At 38.4% G+C, this 21,423-nt stretch overlaps 2 protein-coding genes across 2 annotated transcripts; both read left to right on the top strand.

Moving 5' to 3' along the window:
- Nucleotides 1–8,345: 8,345 nt before the first annotated feature.
- LOC149012571 (acyl-acyl carrier protein thioesterase TE3, chloroplastic-like) lies at nt 8,346–14,040 on the top strand. The gene is made up of 5 exons (XM_089158805.1): nt 8,346–8,925; nt 9,259–9,359; nt 12,036–12,145; nt 12,599–12,694; nt 12,777–14,040. The coding sequence occupies exons 1-5, from the start codon at nt 8,711–8,713 to the stop codon at nt 12,894–12,896; spliced, it is 642 nt and encodes a 213-aa protein (XP_089014931.1). The 5' UTR covers nt 8,346–8,710; the 3' UTR covers nt 12,897–14,040.
- A 1,632-nt stretch (nt 14,041–15,672) lies between these two features.
- On the top strand, nt 15,673–18,532 carry LOC149012570 (cation/H(+) antiporter 19-like). The gene is made up of 3 exons (XM_089159340.1): nt 15,673–15,944; nt 16,044–17,045; nt 17,321–18,532. Exons 1-3 carry the CDS (start codon nt 15,723–15,725, stop codon nt 18,530–18,532), a joined length of 2,436 nt encoding a protein of 811 aa, XP_089015466.1. The 5' UTR covers nt 15,673–15,722.
- Nucleotides 18,533–21,423: the final 2,891 nt, after the last annotated feature.

Genomic DNA, 21,423 nt, shown 5'->3' with positions numbered 1-21,423 from the left:
GGAAATCTGGCTTCATTTCATTAGGTTTGGTGGTCAGCACTAGGGGTGCAAGTTTGGCCCTGAGGGCGGGTTAGGGCCAAGGGCGGGCCTGGGATTACTCTTTGGCCACCGGGCCTGTCCCTGATTTTTTACCTTGGTCCCGATTATGGCCCTAATCCTGGCTCTAATTTTGTCCCTGATGCTTGATCTCAATGAATTAGGAACACCGGGGACAAATAGGGCCAATCAAGGCTAGGGACAGGGCCAATCAGGGCCAAAGACAAGGCGAATCAGGACTAGGGACAGGGCCAAAGATAAGGCCAATCAGGGCGGGAATGTGCTTGGCTTGACCCTATAAGGCTTAGGGCTATGGACAATAATCCTTGGCTCTGAATCAGGGTCAGGGTGGGAATGGGTTTAGATTAGAATATATAGGGTTGGGCTTGGGATTGCAAAATCCCGGCCTAGCTTGGCCCTGTTGCAGCCCTAGTCACCACCTTGGGTTGCCCTGGAACTTGGTCAGAAAGAGTAGTATGGATCGATTCTGGTATGAGCGGAAAGAAGAAGAAATGTGAGAGCAGAAATGTGGTGGTCACAATCTACTTAGTGTTCCTGCTTCAAAGAGAACCAAAACCAATATTGAATTGATGTAGGGCAGCCCTAGGAACTAGGGAATTCTACGAGAGAGCAGGATCACTATCTAAGTACAAAACTAGGAATTATATGGGAGATGGGAATTGCACAGCACAATCTCGACTAGCAAAATATCTTCCACAAAATATTAACCAGTAGTTGATAATATAAGTCAAGTGCAAACACAACTACAACGAAGTGGAAGCCCATATTGGTTTCACTCTTTGGTACCTATGGAGAGCTCGCAACATCGATCAATTTGATGGTGGTAAGTGGACGCCTTTAGATGTGATCCAAATGGCAACTAAAGCAGCAACAAAATTCCTTAAGGCTCAATTTGAATCAGTTTCGACGACTGTCAATCCTACCACATCAGCATCCTTTCTTCTTCAGAGAAATGGCATAAGAGAGCACGCTTGGAGTCCACCGGCAAGAGGGGTAATTAAACTAACTTATGATGCAACTTTAAAACCGACCTGTAATAAGAGCGGTATTGGTTTCATTGCCAGAGATTGGAGAGGGGATCCAGTTCTGGCCATATCAATTCCCCTTATTTTCGGTGAAGCGAGTGTTGGAGAAGCCTTGGGGATCAAACATTGCCTATGGAGAGCTATTGAAGAAGGATGGGTACATGTGATGATTGAATCTGATTGTCTTACTGTGGTACGGTTATTGAGTCATCCATCAGACCCGGTACCTACAGACTTGATGAATGTAGTATTGGATATCCGTCAGTTATCCATGGCCCCCATTTCATGTATTTTCTCTTTTATTCCAAGGAGTGCCAACTCTGTGGCTCACTCCCTGGCCCAGGAAGCCCTGTCGCTTGAGGCTGCGATAGATTGGCCTATTTCCACTTGCTGGTTGAAGGAGCCTGTTCCTTCTCCAGCCCCTGTGCCTCTCTCTTCTTAATCAAAGTTTTCTACCAAAAAAAAAAAAAGTCAAGTGCAAACAGTATAAAGACTAAAGGAAATACAAGTCACATGTCATGCATAAAGGAACCACTCAAATAGATAAGGGGATTAGGGGCATTTTATCCAAAATAACAAAAGCCACAGCAACAACTCATAAGGACTGACCGTCCATTCAATTAGAGAATAAAAGGGACATTCAATGGCAAGGACCTCTTCCAAATCTAACCAACAATTAACAGAGAACCACTTCGGATTGGCAAAATATAAATAAGGCTGTGTATTCAGCACTCCCAATTTAAAAAAAAATCCAAAATTATGAAGTGGCTCAAATCTGGAAAATTCTGTTGTAGGGCAAAGATGTAGGAATGCAAAAACTGTGAATTAGAAAACAAGAGAGGTTGCAACAGTGTACTCCCAAGCAGAAAAAGATGAAAAATAGGATAGAAATAGAAGAAACAAAGGTAGCGGGATTACCTTAGGTTGTGGGGATTCTGGGGAAGGAAACCTGCAAGAGGGTGGTTTTAAAAAATAAATAAATAAATAAAATTTAAAAAAAAAAAGAGGAAAAAAATGGGGTGGGATAGAAAGGCTGTCGAAGAAAGAGGCAGCAAGGTGAATTTTCGTACAAAAAAAACGAAGAGGGAGAGAGAAAGAGAGAGAGAAAAGAAAGAAAGATGACAGGGGGTGGGGTTGAAAGGATTTCTATCCAAAAAAAGGAGAGAAAAAAGAAAGAAGAAGATGGGGGAAAACTAACAGCAGAATGTTGGGACTGCCATGAGATGTTGAGAGAAAAAAGAAAATTTATTGGGGGAAGGAGAACATGACTTTTGGAGAAAAAAAGAGTAAGACTGGTAAAAAGAAGGGATAAGAGAATTTTCTGAAGGAACAGCAAAAAAGAAGAGAAATCACTTACCAATAAAGGGAAGGTGAAGAACTCATGCCAGCCTCGGGTTGCAGCTCAATCTTTTCTTTTCTAGTTTTCCAATATTCGATCCTTGGTGCTGGTTGGTAAAATAAAGAAAATCTTTCTTAAAATAACTTTATGAATAAAAAGGAAAAAAATATCCCAACCGAAATAAAGGAAATATCTTAATATACCCTTGCCATAAAATAGAACCCCTGAAATATGAACCACTGTAACACAAATTATGTAGATCATGGTCCTAAGGGTCTAGGTTACCCTCTACTAGTAGATCTAACTGACGCCTTGCTGAACCATGCTGAAAGGTTCTGAGGTGGTCACCTTCATCTTTGGTAATAGTGAGTGATGGGTGGACGTGTTATGTCCCCATCAATCCTCCTTGCCACGAAGAATTCGCCTCTAGTGAATGAAAGCTTTGGTAGTACTCTAGGAAGTCGGGGTCTAGCTGTTGAAACTCCTCACGTGTGATCCAAGAGTCGTTGCTCAACGGTCGTCCACGCCATCTAATCAGAAACTCATGTAATCCTTCATAGGTAGCCGATATGACTCTCTCATCTAGCACATCCTCAATCTCCTTTGGTAAGGTGGTAAACTGGCAGTGGCGGACCCAAGATGCAATAGTGGGGGGGGCCGAAGAATGAAAGCCAGTAACCTTCCTATTTGGGGTCCCACCGCTAAATTATTTTATTAAATTAAAGAATAGACCCATATATATTTTGTGGGGCCCACACATATTTGAAAAAATGATAAACTATTGATAATTATATATATTTTTTCGACAAAATATAGGTAAAATTAAAGCAACAATATAAAAAAAATATACACATGACTTCAACCCTAAAAAGTTAAATGCAAACCAAAATTTTCATTGGTAGGAGATGTAAACCAAAAATTTTTTTAGGTAAGAGATGCAAATCAATGGTAGTTAGTTACCTACTAACTATAGACATTTTATTCACAATACAAAATCAAAAACAAAATTGCAAAATAAAGAAACATAGAATATAAAACAAATTAAAAAGAATAACAAAGAAAAAAAAAAGAAACAATGAATAAATTGAGAAAGAAGAACAACGGGGGTTTTTCCTTTTCTTGCCCGCTGGGGGAGAGATAAATGGAAAGGGTGGGGGGGTGGTAATGGGGTAGTTTTTAATTAGAAATAATATTTTGATTTTTGAATACCTAATAAGATTTTTTTTTTTTCAAAAATTTCCTTTAACCCACGTTTATAGAAACATAAGAGAATAAATAGGAATAAAAGACGAGAGAGAAGAGAGGGGAGAATAAATAGGGATTGATGGATTAGTTTTTTTATTAGGAATGACATTTATACCCATCATTTTACATTTAAAAATTGTTCACAATATTGGGGGGGGGCCAAATAGTGACATTTCACGTGTAGGAAGAGAAAAAATTAAAGGAATTAGGGGAATATGGATAAAATTTAAAAAAATCCGGGGGGGCCATGGCCCCCTCCGGCCCCTTCATAGGTCCACCCCTGTAAACCCCCCCCCCCGGGGGGTGGGGGGGGGGGGGCAATGTGGGCAAAAGGGTCTTGATGATCAATATCAAAGGGAGAATCTCCCAATGCAGATGGATATGATGAAGGGGTAGTGTGTTGGTCATGGTAAGGAGTGAGATCCTCCACATTGAGATGTTGCTTATCCTCTTATTGGATGGCAAATCAATCACATCCGCACTTATGCCGATCCTCTTAATCACTTTTAATGGGCTTGCCCCACAAGTATGAAGCTTGTTCGCTTTTCCTCTCACAACTCTAGCTGGGTGGATCTGAACCATAACCAAGTCATCTTCTTCAAACTCTTTTAGTCTTCAGTGAACATTTGCGTGAGACTTATATTGCTCATTGTTGGAAGCAGTCCGTTGTCTTATCTTTGCATGTAAGTCATGTATGCGTTGTGCAAAGGACTTGACAGACTCACTGACTCTAGAACTGACTTGGACTGGTGTAAGATCTATGGGGGCTTTGGGCTGAACTCCTAAGCAAACTTCAAGAGGAGACAAACTAGTGGACCGATTCTTAGACATATTATAGGCAAACTCAGCCATGAGACAATACGATCCTAGGTACTCATACTCTCACCAACAAGACATCTAAAAAGATTTCCTAAACTCCTATTAACGACCTAGGTCTGACTGTCGGTTTGAGGATGAAATGCTATGGAGCATTGGAGTTTGGGGCCTAACATGCGCCACATGGTGCGCCGAAAGTGACTAGTGAACTTGGCATCCCTATCAGACACTACAATGTGGGGAAGACCATGGTACTTGAAGACATTATGAAAGAATAACTTTGCCACTGTAGAGACATCAGATGTCTTTGAGCACGGGATGAAGTGGGCCATTTTTGAGAAGTGATTTACTGTCACATAGATAGAATCATTGCCTTTCGAGGTCTTGGGTAAGCCTAATACAAAGTCCATCCTAAGGTCTTGCCACAGGGAGTGGGGAATGGGTAGAGGAGTATATAGACCCGTGTTCTTCTTGTGTTGTTTTGCAGTTTGATAGGTGCAACACTAGAAAATGATGATGTGTTACATCTCTCTACAATCTAGGCCAATAAGATCAATCCTCTATTGGTGGAATGGTCTTATCTTAACCAAAGTGATCGGCAGCTCTGCCACTACGCAACTCACAAATCAAATGGTCTCTTAGCAAAGCCCTAGGAATGCATAACGGTGACCTCTGAAGAGGAATCCATCTAGCAGGGTATAATTAGGGTGTGGCTTAGGAAGATCCCTCCAAAAAATTAGGGCAAACATGATACTGATCCTTTATCTACTCAAACCCAACAACTTGCACACTCAGACTTGAGGGAATTCACAAGACTCGACGCACTACGTAGCCGCAGCAAGGCATTCACTCGACTAAGGGCATCGGCGGCTTTATTCTCCGTTCCAGGCTGGTGCTTAGTACAAAAGTATACTCTTGTAGTCGCTCAACCCATTTAGCATGTCTAGGGTTCATTTTCTTATGGAAGCTCAAGTATTTGAGTGCCTGGTGATTGGAAAATAGGTTGAATTCTTGCGGTAGCAAATAATGATGCCATATCTCAAAGCTTGTACTGCCTTGTAGAATTCCTTATCATACATCAAGTACTGTTCCTAAGGTATACTATTATGCTGCTTATTTATTTGCTTAATGAGGTTAATATTTAATTGTCAAACTTTTTAATATATAGATGACTTAATTACAGGTTAACAGTCGTGGTTGTGGATATTTTAAATGGATAGATGACAAAGTGAAAACTGAACCCATCTCACGATTAGTTGATAATGCAAAAACTTCGACATCTAAAGGTCCCTATTAGGAATTTTTGCCACATCAGATGATGTCAGAGTTATTTACATAAAGCAAATTCAAGTGGAGGAAGAAAAAAAAATTAAAGACTTGAATGAGATGGCAAGGTAATACCGAGATACCCTAAATGCTATTAAGAGTATTTACTTGGACAAAGGATGGAAGTTAGAACTTATATTTTGTTCTATTTGAGTTGTAATATCTCCAAATCATTATAGTTGAACTGTATTGGGAATTATTGAAGTGTAATGGACATTTATAACATGACAAATATTGATTTAAAGTCTATGATGGCAATTTTTGTAAATTTGATCTGTCTCAAGAAACAGATTTTATCAAATGCCTGTTGATGCTGAAAATGCTTCCAGAAGCAAGTTCTATCAAATTGTGTACACAAGTGTTTTCTTTTCCAGAAATGCTCAAAACTTTTATTGCTGTTTTTTTTTTTTTTTTTTTAATGTGGAAACACCAGGTGGGTTATCGTACAGCTCCTTGGTTTTCCAGCCAATCTGTTCTATTTTCCTGCATCAAAAATAGGATGAGCAGAATCTTCACTAAGCTTGTGATTTTGATCAACTGGGGAGTTGGCTGGTTTCTTACCTGACATTCCTATTTCTTTCTACACGTCTAGCAGACTAGTAGCACTAAGCTTTTCTTGGCAAGTATTGTTGTTTTTTTTCTTTCCCTTTTCATGACACTTCAAAAATCCAAGATCTTTGATAGCAAACTGTTCGGTCAATTATGACTTTAATCTACTCATCTTTGGCTTTGTCATTTCCTATTGCTACAATGTCATGATCAACCTAAACAATAAGAGTTATTGAGAGATGTTACCACGCTGGACAAACAACGTCTGATCAGCCTATATATTCGATAATGGCTTGTCTAAATTGCTGATACATTGTCTTTAGAGACTGCTTGAGACTATAAAGTGCCTTCTTTAGGAAGCAAACTTGTAGAAAAGAAAACCTAAAACGATGCAAAGTGGAATGGAAATTACAAACAACACTCACATCATGGACAATTTTTTTACTTGGTTTGGCAATATTGCCTAAGCCCATAGTGAGTTGAGATGTGTTTTACAGTTTTACTACCAATGGAGAATGGGTTACAGTTGCTCGTCCGTACACCTTCCTCAGAATGCGTTACTGAGAAATAAGCCTTTCCAAAAAATCCTGTGGAATATATTGGAGTACTTTCAGGTTCTTCACTGCAATTCAAAATCTGTCTATAAACCAAGAAACGAAATGTAAGGCTTTGAACCCCAATTATACTTTCTGTTCAAGTGAGGGAAACTTAAAACCAAGTTAACATTGCACATAAACTTCCTATTCTAGGTCACCATAGATGAAAGGATCTACACATCCAACTGATGCAAAGGTCTGTCATTGGTCACCTATCTTCATGTTTAAACAGTCTTGACCCCATAAGTTCAATGCAAAAAAGGATTCTTTAGGGGTTATAGTGTGTATAGAATGCAAGGAGAAGGTGCCCTGAAGTCCAGTACCTGAAAAGGAACTTGGACATAGAATAAGAGCCAATATCAAAAGCTGTCTACCTGCTCTTCGCTAGCCAACATATATGCATTTAAATTAGCAGGCTTCAACATCCCTATTCCCCCCAAAGGGAAAAAAAATCAGACAAGAGGTGGTTAATAACTTTTCTGGAATCTCCCGCTTATGGAAATATCCTTTCTTGGTTTATAAAGCACAAACATCTGTTTTTGTATCTGCAATTTAGTGCAAAATTTGTTTTAGCTGTCTGATTACTTGTTTGATTGAGTTTTATATAAACTGTATGATATAAAGTATAAAATCTTCTTCTGATGCTCTTTTTAGCTAATTCAGTTATTTACTTCATGCTTTATTTATGTATCATTGAAGTGCTCGACTTCATTACCCTCTATCATGTTGATTTCTACAATATAATTATTTGTGAGCTTGGTTGCATTTTTAGGTATTTATGAGTTGGGGGAAACCAACTCATAGTCCTACTAATCCTCTTTTCTTCAATAATAGCAGGAGGCGAGTAGAAAGGAATTTAGAAAATCACATAACTCCTGAAATTAAGTTGAGGCACGCTCAAATTCCTGTTGAGAGGTAGACTATTTGCCTTGAAAAATTAATTCATTCTTCTTGGACAGCCACAAATGCCAACAAATTATAGCTGCTAATCCCGCACGATAATGGCAAAATTAATTCATTTCTGAACAGCCACAAATGCCAAGAAATCATAGCTGCTAATCCCACACGATAATGGCATAAGTTAAATCATTATTGGACCCGATCATTTGCACTGAAGATTCGAATTGATCTTAGCATACCAACTAGAAAGACAATTTCTCTATGTCTACAGGGTGGTTTTTTTTTTTTTTTTTTTTTTTTTCTGATAAACCAAATTTCGTTCCAAACAATGTGACAACAAAGAAATTTGCCTTACAAAGTTCAGAGATTCATGTAGAGAAAATAGAATATCAATCAATCCTACTCGAAAAGGGCATGGTCTGTTCCAAAAATAAATACTTAAACTGAACAGATTACTGAATACACCATGTAAGCAACCTACAATAGATTAGAGGAGCAGGGATGTCAGCCTATCAAGCAACAGACGATCATAATCCCATCCATAAACATTAACTAAAGTGATGGATACGTACCCTCTATTTCTCAGTTTTGTATAAAATGTATTTATTTGAATTTAATCGAGGAAGTAAATAACAACCACCTAATGATCTACCAGGAAAGCCAACAAAGCCTCGTTTGCTGCAGAAAACTACCCATGAAATCGCTTGCAACCAATACGAACTAACAAGCGATTTCATGGGTTTTAACGCCAGAAGGTACAGAGATCGCGAAACGGCGAAAGTATTTAAACCATTACATGGTGATCCAGCAGGAAACCAGCCTGCTTTGCTCCCTAACTCGTAGAGAAATAGAGGAAGATGTCGCAGGTTGTTATTTCAGCCTCTAATATGGCGTTGCCGATGAGTTCGGGTTGGAAACTGGGTTACCCCGTCACCCTGCGAACAACCAATTTTTTGGAACAACGGCCTTTCTGCCGCCTTCAGAGCCTCTCCTCCTCCTCGCGACATCTACAATGTCTTCCTCCAATTAAGAGTGGTATTCGGCCTTCATTTGATCTCCAGGGTGGTATAGGGTACTGCTCATTGCTTGGTATCTGAATCTCTTTTTCTTATTCTTAAACGAGTCTTCAATTTCAGAGATCATTTTCTGTATCTTTGTTTGGTGAGGAAGATGTATTCTCTAATTTTACTGGATGAAAAGCATAAAATTGGAGTATATGAATTTCTCTATTCAAAAAATAATTTGGTGGGTAGTGGGTTCCTTCCATTGTTTTGCTTCTCACTGTGCTGTAGCTATTTTTGCTTATAATCTATTCATAGAAGTGCTGGATTCAATATAAAAGGGAAACAGAGAAGAGAGTTTAGGGCTTGAGCCAGTTGTTAATTACTATCCTTTGACTATTCAGGATGAGTGGATTCTTTGATGTTGAGCTCAAAGTCCGTGACCATGAACTGGATCAGTATGGTGTCGTAAATAATGCAGTCTATGCGACTTACTGCCAACATGGTGAGAATTTGTGTTGAGTTATGCAGATCTATTCAACTTGAAACTTTTTTACTTGTCACACATTCCTGCATATATTTTCTTTGCAATTTTATTGTTTCTGAGCTTCAAAAGGGCGAAGGTGGTGTTGCAACTTATAATAGATCTAAGTTTCTATCTGGTATGTGTAGAAGAGATGGTTCACCCCCCCCAAACCGAGAAAAAAAACCCAAAAAAGAAAACCTTCTGTGGGCTGAATAAAATTATAGCACTGCTGGCAGTGCCATAGAACTTATTTGTAGACTACAACTGCTAGGTACTTTGGCTACATATCAGACACAAATCAGTATCTAAGAGACCCTAGCAAAGATTTTGGAGGTGAGATCCAAAATCCCTCTCCATTCCAACTGCTCCCTTGTTGCAACTAAGTTATTTCTGAAAAGAATTGATATGGCAATGTGGAAGAAAGAATTTGTATTGCCTTTGATGGAGAAAATAGACTAAGGAATGTTTCTGTGTTCATGACTCTCTCTCCTTATGAAGGATACAGGAAATGGCCACTTCACAGCTTTCCCAATGATCAGACATGAGCCCCCCCGGGCTAGACTTAAGGCTGAATATGATGACATGTTAGGGGCTTCATGGAAAAAAGCCAGTTAGTAGACATATCCCCTCTCCAATTTTCAAATGAGTGTCTTTTGTAAGTTTGCATCTCATGTAGGCATGTAGCCGTAGGTCTAATTTGCATGAAATGTTGCAACTTTAAGATAGAATGGTTGGGCTGAATGTTAGTTTGAACAAAAGAATACAAGATTCAAATGAATAATTTTTCATTTTAAGAAAAGAGGGCCATCTAGCTAGTTTTGAGATTCAGGACTGGCCTCTCAAATAACTTGTTCTGATTTTTAAAAGGGGCATTTTTTTCCTTTTTTTTTTTTTTTTTTTTTCGTGGTTTGGGGGTGAAAGGGGCGGGGGAAGTTGAAGTATTATAGGACACTTTGTAATTTTCTCACTAATTGGAAAAGGACATATAACTATTTAGGAGTGTCAACCATCTAAGTTTCTTTATTCTTCAATTTTTTTATTTTCCCCCTGATGAATCAAAACTGTTTTCTTTTCTTTTTTTCTCTTCTTCTGAATCTCTACTATTTGAATAACATGAAGACACCCTTATATTCTAATTCATGGTTTCACAACCCTGTGATTCTTAAAATGAAAAGAAAGGAAGAAATCACCATTTTTACTGCTGTTTTTCCTGGAAAAGTGGGAGAAAAAAAATGAACTAAAGAGTCCTTTTCCAGCCGCCCTTTATCTCTTAAAGAAGCAAAAGCCATCTTTCTTCACATCCCTCAATTTTGATTAGAAGATTAAAACCTTATTGCTCATTTCTATTAGTAAACAAAAGGTGTGTGGAGATAGAAGGGAAGGGAAACTTGAAAGGTTGAATTCTTCCATTCTAAAGATCAATGGAAGAAAACACAGAGGATTGGATAGATTACTAGAAATTTTAGGAAAATAACTGGGGGAGGATGGAGAGTATTTCTTTCTTAGTAACTCTCAGATTATGGAAATCTTACAATTTCTCCACTTGGGAGGATTGGATTACCATGTGGCACTATATACTTCTATTTCTTCTTTTGCAATAAAATATTATTTTACCTAAAAACAAATAACAAAAATGAAAAATGACAATATTTCCTTATTATATGGCAGTTTTTGGTACAGAGGTTAGATGTGAATAGGCTTGATAATTCTTTGGTACATAAGTTAGATTTAATTCAGCTTCTCAAGTATGGTTAAGAAAATATTAAAGTGAACTGTAGAAGCAAAATTTGTAGGAGGAGGAGCAGTAATAGCATACAGGGTCGAAGCAGTGGCAGTAATTATGGCTACAGGTATAGCAGCAGTGGTATTGGAGATGTTGAACCGAATGTTATCAATCAAGTGGGTCTTTGCCTCATATATTCAATGATAAAGAATAGTAATAATATGGGAAAGACAACTGAGGGCATCACATTAGGCTTCAAGAGTTTTGGATGGGATATGGGAAGGGTGTGGTTGAAGCAACTGCTCAATATCTAACGATTATTCTTGGCAATAAAATTGGATTCTTATAGTGGTGTCTAATCCACCAAAATATTAAGGAAATGCAGATTCTTTTTCAATAAAAAACTAGCATCTTAGATGGAAATTTAGGTTTTTTAACTGGTTGGACTTTTGTTGACGCAGTACATAAGGATTTTTTAAAATGCAGAAGGGTTAGAGCAAATGGTCAGTACTTTTGGAGTGATCAAATAATACAATGCATGAGTATAATTTTGACAGGGAAAACAATGTAAACATTAATATGAGATGATGAAAAGAAACTGTGTACTCATTTCTTGTACAAGGAATGTTGTTTCTTGGGGGAGGGGGGTTGGAAGAATGGGTGTTCTCATTAGACATCATCAGGTGAAATTTCAATAATCTCGACAACAGAAAAATATTTGAAACAACATTGAAATTAAATTTATGGAATTCCTGCTTAATAGAGTTAACTAATCTTCTCTTTTACCAACTGATATTTCATTATATTGTACCTGAGATTACCTTGTCTTAGTCATATGCACTAACCAGATTAGTATTGGCCTAAATTTGTCTCTGATAATGTTGCTATGTCTCTCTGTTTTGTTCCATGACTTTTTCTTTTTCTGGGTTCAGGTCGCCATGAACTCTTTGAATCAATTGGCGTCAGCCCAGATGAAGTTGCTCGCACCGGCAATGCATTCGCACTGTCAGAACTATCTCTCAAATTTCTTGCACCTTTAAGAGTATGTACATCATCTTGGTGTTTATATCATAGAATAGACAGAAGAATTGTTGACTCTTGCTGATCGTCAACAATTTTATCATCTTAATGCTCATATCATAGTGTATACATCTTATATGTTGACTTCTCTTGGTGGTAAACTATTTCCTACTAAGGATTGGAGAGCCATCAGCATTTGCTGTTATGCTTCTGGAGATTCAAATTGTTAACAGCTTAGAATTCCTAATTAAATCAGTTTTTATTTTCTTTTTTAAATACTACAGATTAGTTTAATTATTACATGATTGTTCTTAAGGATTGGAGAGCCATCAGCATTTGCTGTTATGCTTCTGGAGATTCAAATTGTTAACAGCTTAGAATTCCTAATTAAATCAGTTTTTATTTTCTTTTTTTAAATACTACAGATTATTTAATTATTACATGAATGTTCTTAAGCCTTTTCACACACCGCCAGAGTCGTGACCGGTTTGTCGTGAAGGTGAGGATCTATCGCTTGTCAGCTGCGCGTATATTCTGTGAGCACCTCATATTCAAGCTACCAAATGAAGAGGTGCCCGTTTCACCCTTTAGCTGTTAGATAAAATATTTCCATGAATTTTCTGACACATGGTTTACAATAATCTCTTGTTCAGCCCATTTTGGAAGCAAAATGCACAGGAGTTTGGCTTGACAAAAATTATCGGCCTGGCCGAATTCCACCAGAGATGGTATTGAAATTTGTTCAGTTCCTTCGTAATGAAGAATCAAACTGATTTCACCATAGCAGCATAGAGCAGAAGGTTGTTTTCGTGCTACTGTTCAATGGGACGTGGTTAAAGGCACCGACTTTTTCTTACAGAAGTATATGGTTATGGATTTCTGTTGGCCTCTTCAGCTCAGAATACCATTTCTGGTTGTTATCTTGTTCCATATTCCCTTAACAGAGTACCATATTGAGAAATACATTGACCTTTTCAGCTCAGTGCATCATTTCTAGTTAGTGATTTCAGTTTTACATGTTGCTGGTATGTTTTGTTATTTTCTATTGGGCGGAATTGTTCATACTGTACAATGGTCATTCCATGTGAGTTCACTGCTGTGAAATCCATGCACCATTCCATCACTGTTTGGTGTTAAAGCATCTTATCAAAATAGGTAACTTGTCAGGTCAGTAGTTTACTGGTCGACCCATTAAAAATGCATACAATACAATGTTTTGTTTTCCAGAAAAATAGTTAAAAGAATTTGAGGGAAGTGTTTCTTGTGGGGGAGCATGGCTTCTCTATGTACAGGGCCAATGATAGTGTACATGGCAGTATCTGATAAACAATCATTTTCGCTTCTCATGGGCATGAGATGATCAAATAGCACATATTTGTTGACGGGTGCTCTCCCATTGGGAACAGTTCTCCAAAATCTTAATCAGCCAATTTGCCATAATATCAGAATATCAGATTCTGATAAATGATTTACAAAATGGAAAATGGTTAGGTTTCTTATAAGACTAGGCAACCCATGAGTGGGTGAAATGAGAAATGCAGTGTAAAATCAACTCCACTGTTGATTGTTTCGAGTCTCCAAACATAGGGAAAATTGAAACGCCACAAAAGATTTTTGCTGGTGTGGAATTCCAGCAACACAATATCTTTTGAGGGTAGGAGAAACTGCCTGTTCAAGATCTCCGTTTAAAGCAGTGAATGGAACCAATATACTGGAGTCAAAGTGAAACACCCAAACCCAAGTTTCAGAACCTCAAAGCCTCTCCTCGGTATTTCATGCCCAGCTAATCCAGGCTCCCAAAGCCTCAACACGATTACATCCCAGCCCTGACCAATTGCATGCAATTTTCAATCCCAATCTATACCCAGCTCTTGGAACGAAACCAAGCCATCCCATTAACCCACTGCTTTCGCCAGGTGGTGAGGAATGTTAACAATACTTATAAACAAAGCAGAACCAATGATTTAATTCTGGAACAATGAAGAGTTCAATTGCACAGAGAAAGGTGGAAAAACAACGAAAAGCCACAGTTTCCAGTTAGTTGTCAATGCAGCTTTTTAATTAATCCAGAAAGAAGAAGAAAAAAAAATTAAGAGCTGAAATTTTTATTTCAACAGAAACAAGAGAAGCCAGACGACCCAGAATAAAGATTTACTTCCATGCGTGTAGGGAACAGAGAGAGAGAGAGAGAGAGAAAGATGGTTGAATTTCGTTAATGTTATTTGGTGCTCAATTTTTGGCGGGGGAGCTAAAAATAGAAAATTAGTGTTGGGTGGTTACATATATGAACACAGGACCTAAATTTGACTCAAAAAAGGAAAGGAAGAAAGAAAAAAACCAAATTTACTTCCCGTGAAATTGCCTTCGACCCTTCTGTTCTTCAACCCTCGTTCGTCCACTCATTTCAGTCTCTACACAGATCTCTGGGCGTTTATGACCAGTGACCACAAGGGTAAACTTCTCCTCACCCTTCATTATTATTATTATTTGTTTTCTTTAAGTTTTCTTCTTTGATTGTTTGATCCTGTTTATGATCTCTTGTCTATATATATTGGTTTCAATTATGCTCTTCGGGTTACCTTTGAGGTTCCTATCTATCTGAACTTCAAATGCGTTTATGTTTTTAAACAAAGATAAGGTTCTATTGCATTGTAGTTGGTAGTTCTAGTTACCTTCATCTATGAATGCTTAAGATCTTCTGGGCAATGAAGTCCACCAAAATTGGGAGAACGGCTTCTCTCCACTGGGTTTATCATGGCAGAGGATACATAACAGAGACAGGAATTTATGATGTCCTTCAGTCGATAAATAATGTAGCACTTAAGAAGCTGTTTTTAAAGACTGAAGACTGTTACCAGTTGGTCATGATGGAGCAACTTAACTGTTGCACCGAGGTCTTGCTTTGATGGATTGAGCATTGCTTGATCAAGGGATTCTTTTGACTGGTAAGTAGATTTGGTTGCTGCATATATTCCTTTTAATGTAATCTCTAAGGAACATGATTTGATGGAATGGCATCGAGTGAATTGCAAATTCAAATTAGCATCCGTAGCACCTAATGTTAGGAACTTCTTTTGAATCACGAAGTTTCCCAAAATGATCTTCATTTTTTTAATTCCTTCTATTAATATTTAGTTTCAAGATCCATTTAACCAACCTCATTTAGTTGGCATAAGGCTTGTTGTTGTCGTTGTTTCTCATTAGTATTCCTTATTTTAGTATGTAAAGCAGTAGAAAATCATGAAAGAAACTTTGTTCTGATTTTAGCATGTCTAAATCAGGTGGTGGTGGAATCTAGACAGAGGAAACTGACTCTATTAAACTACTTAAAAGTATTTTAGCCAGGGTGATATCCTTGGTTTTACCTTGATGTCTTCAAGATGCTCAACCTGTTCTCTCATGTTCTTCTATGTTGTACTTTTTCTGTAAGGACTTGGAATATAGTTAATGTCGATTGTTTAAGCAATGGGATTTGAATGGGTTTGCTCTCTCATGTTGTTCTGCATTGTCTTGAAATAGGCTATGGGGTAGGTTTTAAAGTGGATTTTGTGTTTTGTCAATAGGTTATGAATGGTATAGGCTGAAAATTGGAAGAGAAGATGGCAGCAAACACAACGAACATTACAAGTCTAGTGAATTTAACAGCATTATGTCCAAAACCAATGAAGGCAACATCAAATGGGGCATTTCAACATGAAAACCCACTAGATTATGCACTTCCATTGGCGATCCTGCAGATTTGTTTGGTTGTGACCTTCACCAGACTACTTGCCTTGCTTCTGAGGCCTCTTAGGCAACCTAGAGTTATTGCTGAAGTCATTGTGAGATTTATCTTTCTCAACTCAACTTGTATCTTGATTATTTGGAATTGATTTTTAATAACGAGAACAACATTAACATTTGGCTTGCAACATGGTCAGGGTGGAATACTATTGGGACCATCTGCCTTTGGACGCAACAAGAAATTTCTTCAAACGGTGTTCCCTCCTCGAAGCATGACTGTGTTGGACACACTTGCCAACATTGGCCTCCTTTATTTCTTATTCCTTGTGGGTCTAGAGCTTGACATGCGTTCCATCCGTCAAACTGGGAAGAAAGCCCTAGCCATTGCCCTTGCTGGAATATCCATCCCCTTTTTACTGGGCATTGGAACTTCAGTTGTGTTACAACACACCGTCTCTAAAGGCGCAGCCCATGCTCCATTCCTTGTTTTCATGGGTGTAGCCCTTTCAATCACTGCTTTCCCTGTCCTTGCTCGTATTCTTGCAGAATTAAAACTCCTAACAACAAATACAGGCCGCATTGCTATGTCGGCTGCAGCAGTCAATGATGTGGCAGCCTGGATTCTACTTGCATTAGCCATCTCTTTAAGTGGCACCAACACCACTCCTATGGTCTCTTTATGGGTCTTGCTTTGTGGTATTGCATTTGTTACCTTTGCAATTGTTGTCTTACGACCAGCATTGGCACTAATGGCCCGTCGATCCCCTGAAGGAGAACCAGTGAAGGAGATGTATATTTGTGTGGCTTTGACACTAGTGCTAGCAGCAGGTTTTGCTACTGATACCATTGGCATACATGCATTATTTGGAGCTTTTATTGTTGGTATTGTAGTCCCAAAAGATGGACCATTTGCAGGAGTATTGATAGAGAAAATTGAGGACTTGGTTTCAGGGATCTTCCTTCCCCTTTACTTTGTGTCAAGCGGGCTCAAGACAGATGTAGCCACCATAAGAGGGGCACAATCTTGGGGCTTATTATGTCTTGTTATAATCACAGCCTGTGTTGGAAAAATTGGTGGCACAGTCGGTGTATCTCTACTTTGCAAGGTGCCTTATCGAGATGCACTTGCACTAGGGTTCCTTATGAACACAAAGGGGTTGGTGGAACTTATTGTCCTCAACATCGGCAAAGATAGGAAGGTGGGTAAGAAAAAATAATCAAAATTTACATATCTGAAGTGTTATGCGCTTATTTTGACTTGGGGTACCACTCATCCTTATATACTAGTCCTTAAGTATAATGTCTTACATTTGGCTTTTCACATCTAATACGCGATTATTACATTTATCTTGCACATAGAACCCCATCAATGCTATTACTAGTGACTACCATATTAGATGTGATCATAGCACTTTGCATGATTCTTTTTTTAAATCTCTACTACTGTACTAATAGAAAGTTTGGTATGACACAGGTGTTGAACGACCAAACCTTTGCTATAATGGTTCTAATGGCACTCTTCACCACCTTCATTACCACTCCTATTGTGATGGTTGTATATAAGCCTGCTAGGATGTCAGCAAAACCATACAAGCATCGAACCATCAAGCGCGTAGATCCTGACACTGAACTCCGAATCTTAGCTGCCTTCCATAGTACCCGTAACATTCCTAGCATGATCAACCTCATTGAATCATCTCGAGGCACAAATAAACGTCGTGGCGTCTCTGTGTATGCCATGCATCTCATGGAACTTTCAGAGAGATCATCTGCCATATCTATGGTGCACAAGGCTCGCAAGAATGGGCTTCCCTTTTGGAACAACCAAAGGCATGACAATGACCAGATGGTTATTGCCTTTGAGGCTTATCAACAACTTAGTAGTGTCTCTATTCGTCCAATGACTGCCATCTCTAATTTCGATACCATTCATGAAGATATTTGTACCAGTGCAGGGAATAAACATGTTGCTATCATCCTTTTGCCCTTCCACAAGCATCAACGGATGGATGGTGTTATGGAGTCACTTGGCCATAGCATCCACCATGTAAACCGACGTGTACTAGTCCATGCTCCATGTTCTGTAGGGATCCTTGTTGATCGTGGCCTTGGTGGTACTTCCCAAGTCTCAGCTAGTGATGTGTCCTTTACAATTATAGTACCTTTTTTTGGTGGTCCTGATGATAGGGAAGCACTTGCATATGCACTTCGAATGTCTGAACATCCAGGGATCAAGGTTTTTGTGGTAAGATTCATGGCTCATCCAGGGAAATCCTTAAAAGAGTTGGCTAGTACTGGTGCTACGACCAAAATTGGACTTGGAACAGAGGATTTGAATGATAGGAGTGAAGATGAAGAGTTCTTAGCACAAAGTAAAAATAGCCCCAAGTCCATATCATTTGAGGAAAAAGTGGTGGAAGGCAAGGCAGAGATCATAGCAGCATTGAATGAAATGAACAAGTGCAATTTGATCGTTGTGGGGCGAACACCCCCGATTGTATCTTTGGTTGACAGAAGTGATTGTCCAGAAATGGGGCCAATTGGGGCAATGTTAGCATCATCAGAGTTTTCAAGAACAACATCAGTGTTAGTAATTCAACAATATAATTCCAATGGATCTCATCATCCCATGCTAGAGGATGTTGAGACATCAGATGCAAATGAAATTGTTGAATCATCTGTTTGATCAACAAATGGTCTTAGTTGACAAGTAGACCATCTAGAAAAGTTGAGGTAATCAGTCAACTAATTTATTTTGATTGTTTGTTTAACTTCAAATTCCACTTTCTCTTATTAGCCATCACTAGGTGTTGTATTATTATGCACAACTTAGTTATAATTAACTCGGAGAAAACCGAGAAACCTTTTAAGAGATTTGAGATGAATGGCATTAATCTTGGGGCAAATATATATGTTAGTCTAGATTGTGGAACTCAACTATTCCTTAATAAATTTCTTATTTGTGGCATGTATATCAAATCAAAGGTATCACATGAATCAAATGGCTGCTCAATTGGCAATAAGGGTGTCAATTTACAACCCAAACCGTTAAAACCTAACCGCACCGGCCTGTTATAGCCCGAACTAGCCCGAACCGAACCTTAATGGGCCGTAATTGGGCTGAGGGTTGTGGAGCCCGCACCAACTCGAAATCGAACCGCAACTTGTTATAACCCGTTTTGTAGTTTTATATTAAATAGTATTTGAATCATTATATTACCATTAGGTAGTTGGTATAGACAATTAAAAAAAATTAAGCATGAATTCAAAGATTAAATAGTCATTTTACTACTTAATACCTAGGTTCTTGATTTCTATAGAATGGGTGGTTTTTTTTTTTTTTTTGGGAATTGACCAATAGCAACTTTGCTTTCCATATAATTTTCGCTTTTGTTGTAGGATGCTCAATTGTTTTCTTCTTATTCTTTTTCTTACACACCATAAACCGTTAATCAACCCGAATCTAAACTGTTAGCCCAAACTGTTAGTTAGCCCGAACCCAAACCTCACCGTTGACACCCCTAGTTGGCAAGACCACCATCTCTTAGTGAAGAGGTCATGGGTTCAACTCTTCCTCATGATATATGTAATAGTCCTCACTCACTAATATAAGAAGCTATCAGCTCCCAAAAAAAAAAAGGGTATCATATGCATAGGGGATTAGATTTATTAGATCATGTGAGGAAGGTCTAAAAGAGGGAAAAAGAAAAACCTTTTGAAAGATTGTAAAGCTTTCTACATGTGGGTTTTCTTAGTAGAACATAAACTAATGTTAAGTCCCTTAATGCAATAAATTACGTTTGAATCTCAAAGCAACTAACACCGTCTAAGAAGTGTTAAATTTGTTCATGAAATAATTAAAATTACCCCCCCCCCCCCCCCCTTCCCTCCCTCCTTGTCAGTAGGGGTGGGTGATTTTCAACAAGGGTGGATGATTTTCGACAGGGAGAGGGGGGAAGGGGGGAAGATGATCACTGGCGGGGGGGGGGGTGTGGTTGTTTCCAGCAAGATGTAGGTAGAAGATAGGTGAAGGGAGATTAAGAATTGGGTATGAGAGGGTAACTTAATCATATCCTTATGGGCAAATGATCATTTCAATTTCAAATTTTTGAATTGGTTTACATAACGAGTAACAGTGAGTAACAGTAACAGTGAGTAACGAGTAATATTGCACTTTTTTGGATCTGGGTCATCAATAATTTTTTTAATTTAAAGGGGAGCCTAGAGTTTCACCCCCTCCCCTTAAGGGGCCACCGATAAAAAACTCTTTTTTAAAATAAAAAAAGTATAGTGGGTGATTTCGAGTAGGGTAGGCCCAGTGATGGGTGATTTCCGCCAAAATGAATGGGTGTGAGGGGCTGGGTGTAAGTGGAAGGGGTATTTTAGTCATTTCATGAATAAATTTAACACTTCTCAAATGGTGCTAATTGCTTTGGAACTCAAATATAATTTATCGCACTAAAGGAATCTAACATTAGTTTATGTTTTACTAAAAAGACCCCGTGTAAAAAACTCAAGATTGTATTATTGACTAACTAAAATTTAAACAAATATTAACTCTAAAAACATTTTCAATTATTTAAGTCACTTTCCTTGTTTACCTTTTTCCTTTCTTTTCTTTCCTTCTTACCTACTTTCACATGGTATAAAATTTTATGCTTTCCATTACCCGGTTGGTTTTAGTAATTAATTTTTGACTTGAAAGCATGGAACCATTCATTTCCTTCCTGTCGTTTTTTCAAAAATGGAATATATTTATTAAAGTGTCTCTTACCCATGTATCTAATTATTGATAAAAATAATATAAAATCTTCATCGTTCCTGATATTATTAAGTATAAATTAATATATAGTAACTCATCAGTCACGTAAAAGTAAAATATTTTTTAAACGAAAATCTGTTTTTCTAACTCTCTCTCCCTTTTACCAAAAAAAAACTCTCTCTCCCACCTTCGTCAGTGAGTCACTCGTCCCTAACGTCTCCGGCACGTATTCCTCTCAGGCTTTTTCCCAAAGGCAAGCTTTCTCTCTCACGACGACGCACAGTCGGAGACCGCCGGCGGCGATAATCGGCATGATCTCGCTCATCTCGTTTCGAAGCAGCCTTTCGGTTCGCTCAATAGCGAAACCAGCGAGGCGAAATTCGCCGAAAAATAGTTCCGTGCTTGAAAGCAGTCATTTTCAATCCATACTTATAAAACCCTAAATTATAATGGAAGAGAACATTATGATGGAGTTCCACAATTGCTCAATTTTGATCCTCAAATGCATTTCCCCCCCCCCCTTTTTCCCCCCCAATCATTCATTTAGTATATAGACAATAAAAGGCAGAACTAAAATCTGGATAAGAGTGAGGCCTTCTTCAGCAAAAACTACAACTCCTTCAACAAAGCAAAAACTAATGAGTTTTTTAGGCATAAAGGAAATGAGTAAATTTGCTACCTACTTGGGTAGCTCCTTGTTCATTGAAAAGGATAGATCAAAAAACATGTCTCCTGTTTTGAACAAAATGAAGGTTAAGTTAGCCGGCTGGAAAGCGCATTCCCTCTCCTTTGCTAGGAGAGTTGTTCTTATTCAA

The sequence above is a fragment of the Hakea prostrata genome, chromosome 6 (assembly GCF_041222555.1).
Source record: "Hakea prostrata isolate BN-2017 chromosome 6, UWA_Hpros_2, whole genome shotgun sequence".
In the NCBI taxonomy this organism is placed as follows: Eukaryota; Viridiplantae; Streptophyta; class Magnoliopsida; order Proteales; family Proteaceae; genus Hakea; species Hakea prostrata.
This window is presented reverse-complemented; position numbering and strand designations above follow the sequence as displayed.

What these genes read in the sequence shown, in the direction of transcription:
- LOC149012570 (XM_089159340.1), top strand. Translation starts at nt 15,723, where the DNA reads ATGGCAGCAAACACAACGAACATTACAAGTCTAGTGAATTTAACAGCA. An exon ending in GAGTTATTGCTGAAGTCATT is followed by an intron (nt 15,945 to 16,043) that starts GTGAGATTTATC and finishes CAACATGGTCAG; the next exon opens with GGTGGAATACTATTGGGACC. An exon ending in ACATCGGCAAAGATAGGAAG is followed by an intron (nt 17,046 to 17,320) that starts GTGGGTAAGAAA and finishes GGTATGACACAG; the next exon opens with GTGTTGAACGACCAAACCTT.
- LOC149012571 (XM_089158805.1), top strand. Translation starts at nt 8,711, where the DNA reads ATGTCGCAGGTTGTTATTTCAGCCTCTAATATGGCGTTGCCGATGAGT. An exon ending in GATCTCCAGGGTGGTATAGG is followed by an intron (nt 8,926 to 9,258) that starts GTACTGCTCATT and finishes TTGACTATTCAG; the next exon opens with GATGAGTGGATTCTTTGATG. An exon ending in TGCGACTTACTGCCAACATG is followed by an intron (nt 9,360 to 12,035) that starts GTGAGAATTTGT and finishes TTCTGGGTTCAG; the next exon opens with GTCGCCATGAACTCTTTGAA.